This window comes from Clupea harengus, chromosome 14 (assembly GCF_900700415.2).
Source record: "Clupea harengus chromosome 14, Ch_v2.0.2, whole genome shotgun sequence".
NCBI classification, from domain to species: Eukaryota; Metazoa; Chordata; class Actinopteri; order Clupeiformes; family Clupeidae; genus Clupea; species Clupea harengus.
The window spans coordinates 4,961,086-4,966,085 of NC_045165.1; the positions used below are offsets into that span (position 1 = coordinate 4,961,086).

The window sequence follows — 5,000 nt, forward strand, 5'->3', positions numbered from 1 at the left end:
ACACACACACACACACAGACACACACACATGCAGGCCGTGGTGTGTTACTGATGTTGGAGAATCGCCGGTCAGGGGCGTGGTCACAGAAAGCCGGGCTGCTGGACTTGAGTGTGGAGTCACTCTTAGGGGTGGGGGAGGGAAGAGGAGGATGAGGAGGGAGAGGAGGAGGAGGAAGAGGAGAAGAGGTGTAGAGAGAGGGAAGGAGAAAGAGAGAAGAGGGGGTGTCCGTACTCGAGAAAGAGGAAGTGGAACCAGAGGCTGTAAACATAACAACAAAACAGTTCAGGGATGTCTCCCTCTCTCTCTCTCTCTCTCTCTCTCTCTCTCTCTCTCTCTCTCTCTCTCTCTCTCTTTCTTTCTCTCTCTCACACACACACACACCACCCCTCAATAAGAAGGCACATAGTATCGTACAGTCACTTAGGGAAACAAACTGAAAGAGATATAGGGAAAAAGCAAAGGAGAGGAAATAAGGCTTGTGTGATTCCTTCTTCACACACATCAGCTCTGCTGTGCTGCTTATTAACCTGTGCAGTTATTCAGCTATTCAACCTGAAAGAGTGATTCAACCTCATTTCAATGATACCAAATACCACCCCATAAGATACACAGTTATTCAGCTATTCAACCTGAAAGAGTGATTCAACCTCATAACAATGATCCCAAATACCACCCCATAAGATACGCAGTTATTCAGCTATTCAACCTGAAAGAGTGATTCAACCTCATTTCAATGATCCCAAATACCACCCCATAAGATACGCAGTTATTCAGCTATTCAACCTGAAAGAGTGATTCAACCTCATAACAATGATCCCAAATACCACCCCATAAGATACGCAGTTATTCAGTTATTCAACCTGAAAGAGTGATTCAACCTCATAACAATGATCCCAAATACCACCCCATAAGATACGCAGTTATTCAGCTATTCAACCTGAAAGAGTGATTCAACCTCATTTCAATGATCCCAAATACCACCCCATAAGATACGCAGTTATTCAGTTATTCAACCTGAGAGAATGATTCAACCTCATTTCAATGATCCCAAATACCACCCAATAAGATACACAGTTATTCAGCTATTCAACCTGAGAGAATGATTCAACCTCATAACAATGATCCCAAATACCACCCCATAAGATACGCAGTTATTCAGTTATTCAACCTGAAAGAGTGATTCAACCTCATTACAATGATCCCAAATACCACCCCATAAGATACACAGTTATTCAGCTATTCAACCTGAAAGAGTGATTCAACCTCATAACAATGATCCCAAATACCACCCCATAAGATACGCAGTTATTCAGCTATTCAACCTGAAAGAGTGATTCAACCTCATTACAATGATCCCAAATACCACCCCATAAGATACGCAGTTATTCAGCTATTCAACCTGAGAGAGTGATTCAACCTCATTTCAATGATCCCAAATACCACCCCATAAGATACACAGTTATTCAGCTATTCAACCTGAGAGAATGATTCAACCTCATTTCAATGATCCCAAATACCACCCCATAAGTTATGAGGTTGTATTAGTCCTTCAGGGATATACCCTTGTTCTTACACATTTCATGATTTTTATAGCAAAATACGATTCGGTCATTAATCCCATACCATTCACCGTAATACTTAGTAGTTTACAACTGACATAGTACATGCCCATCTGATTTAAGAATATGAACATACACATAATCTTATCTGGATATTTCCAGCTGTTTTACGTCATACTGGACACAAAATTAAGCAAAAGGTTAACATAATCTCTGGAATCAGAAAGCCTTTATATTATTTGATTTTAAATATTTTTTTTTACTCTTATTGCATAGGAATACCTCGATTCATCCAATTCCACTTTGGGTGTGTCTGGGCCGTAAAATGATCCACTGCAGTCACCTCCCTGTCTGTGATTTATCATGGTGGCATTTAATAGACACGAGCCCCTTCCACATCATTTAGCGCTTCATTTCAGGGCCACTCAGTTAGACTTTACTGCTGCAGCAAGACCCTTCATTCATCACTGTAATGTCTTGATTGAGCGTGGTTGTGTGACCACAAAGGCCTCATAAATGGCAACAACAGATCTTTTATTTATCAACCTGCGCATGGAAAACTCCAAGCTCATCTCACCCAGCTGGGTCATCCCAGGTAGAACTGAACTGAACTGAACTGAACTGATCTGAACTGAACTGATCTGAACTGAACTGAACTGAACTGATCTGATCTGAATTGAACTGAACTGAACTGAACTGAACTGAACTGAACTGAACTGAAAGAGTCATGGAGGTTCTAAATACAGTTAGCTTAATGTATTAAGTGATGGAGGTTCTAAATACAGTTAGCTTAATGTATTAAGTGGTGGAGGTTCTAAATACAGTTAGCTTAATGTATTAACTAAGTGATGGGGGTTCTAAATACAGTTAGCTTATTGTATTAACTAAGTGATGGTTGTTCCCAAATACAGTTAGCTAAATGTATTCAGTGAAAATAGCTGAATTTTTTTCTTCACATTTGTTCCTCATTGGTGATCAACATGGATACATTTTTAACAGATTCAGGTGTGACTAGAGATGATGAGCAATATCCCTGGACACTGTTGCCACGGTAAGACAAACACAAGAAGAACAGAAGAATGAGCTCCTCTGACAGGCTGTGAAGGGATCTCGTCCGTCATACATGGAGTGGGTTCTCCTACCTGTGTCTGGGTCACTGAAGTCAGGGAGAGTCATGGCGTTCATCTGCCTGCGGTCTGCTATGGCGCGATCCAACAGACTGCTACCCCGACCTGAGTCACTGATCACACACACACACACACACACACACACACACACACGCAGGATTAAAATGACATCAGAATTTGATTTGAAATGTAATGAAAATTCTGATTCAAGCCCTGCCTTCCAGCATAAGCATCCCCCCCCCCAGAGCCCCTCCCCTCCTGTCACATGACCACCCAGCCTGATGAAACCCAGAGCAACCCTCGCGTCTACATCTCCCACGTTAACATTATCAGCACACACCCGTTCATATCAGCGATTCAGTGACAAGGCTAACCAATCATTCCAATACAAAAAAACAACAACAACAATAACAACAATACACAATAGACAGAGAACTTTGCAGACATACTGCAAGCTTAGCAATAAGCAATTGCCAACTGTTTTGAGAAGCTTTAACTAAAGTGCACTGGAAAAATACATCTTCTTGTGATCTTTTTTCAATTTATAACACCAAACTATTGTTGATTTCCGTGAAATGGAAGAAATGATGGTACTAAACAACAATAACAAAATAACAATAATCCCAAAGGTCAATCCAACGTGACTACAATTACTAAAAATGTTTGAGACAGCAGGTTGACTACAGAACCAGGGTGTAGGTCTTTGAGAGACGCATACGTCAACTCTGGATGGCCACACCAGACATCCCATCTGTCCACGCGCAGAGACAAACGTGTGTGCGAAAGCTTGAGTGACTACACAACAATGACACTGGTGTCCTTGTGAAGACTCTGACGATATAAAGGGGAATGAAGTCTCTCTCCGCAGAGACTGAGAGACATCATCCCTCCTGCCTTTTTTGTGCTGAACAGCACACACACACACACACACACACACACACACACACACACACACACACACACACACACACACAGAGACAGACAGACAGACAGACACACACACACACACACACACAGACCGAGAGTCTTTGGTGATTGACACACTGACTAATGCACTGTAGGATAACAGGAAAAGACAAAAAATAAATAAACAACGAGAAGAGCAAAAGAGAAAAATAAAAAAATGGCTGTCTAACTGGGAGGGAGCAGGGTGAAAAGTCCAGACACTAATTGGGTCTCCCTGGAACGGTGTTAGCAAGCTTAATGAGAGATAGACAAGATGGATGAGAACGGCTCGCGCCCGTGGCTGCTGCTCCTGCTCCCGCTCCCGCTCCCGCTCCGCTCGCCTCCCAGGCCGTGTGTATGAGACGAGACGGGGACAAACAGGAAGGGGCGGGGGGGGTGTGGGGCTATGCTAAAGCTGTCTGGTTACTTGAATGGACCTGCAGGAACTATCAGAACATTAGGTAACTGGAACCTATTCTTATCATGCAAGATGGAGGATGCAGTCATGTAGTAGGGTGAGAGTCTTCTAGAATATTGAAAGGGTGTGGCCAAAGTGTACCATTTGCAAAATGGTCTTGCAAAAAGGATTATGACCTGGAGGGAGTGTTCACCTGAGCTAAGGCAGGCTGTGTGGAGGTTGTAACGCTGAGGGTCCTACGGTGTAGTTTTGACAGGACTACACAGGAGAAGGTGTCTGTAGTGGTGCCTGAGGTGAAGTTACCCCAACTGAGGACAACTTCACTGATGCGATGTTTTCACCTTTTATTTTGCAGAAGAACCAGGGGAGTATAATAAGCGACTGAGGAGACATTCTCACTTCTTTTTCCAGAAGGAGACAAGCCCTTGTTCTTGTGCGCTGCATACTTGTGTTCTCCGTACTTGAGTGGGAACTCCACAGTGACCTTCATGACCTTTTCAGTGGTTTGCAGGCTTCCTGGGCTTCCTGGGGTGTGTGAGTGTGTGTGGTGAGGGTGAGTTACCTGGGGTTGGAGTGTGAGTGTGTGGGGTGAGAGTTACCTGGGGTTGGAGTGTGAGTGTGTGTGGCGTGGGTGAGTTACCTGAGGTTGTGAGGTTGGTGTGTGAGTGTGTGAGTGTGTGGGGCGTGGGTGAGTTACCTGGGGTTGGAGTGTGAGTGTGTGGGGCGTGGGTGGGGTGTGAGTGAGTTACCTGGGGTTGGAGTGTGAGTGTGTGTGTGTGGCGTGGGTGAGTTACCTGGGGTTGGTGAGGTTTGGAGTTTGAGTGTGTGAGTGAGTTACCTGGGGTTGGTGTGTGTGTGTGGGGGGCGTGAGAGAGTGAGTTACCTGGGGTTGGTGTGTGTGTGAGTGTGTGGGGTGAGTGAGATACCTGGGGTTGGAGTGTGAGTGTGTG

At 44.3% G+C, this 5,000-nt stretch overlaps 1 protein-coding gene across 1 annotated transcript in view; it reads right to left on the bottom strand.

The window, feature by feature from the left end:
* ttc7b (tetratricopeptide repeat domain 7B) overlaps nt 1-5,000 on the bottom strand; it is a 52,027-nt gene that overhangs the window by 17,911 nt on the left and 29,116 nt on the right. Inside the window, 1 exon segment of the mRNA XM_042709806.1 lies at nt 2,703-2,800. Coding sequence (XP_042565740.1) covers nt 2,703-2,800 — 98 coding nt within the window.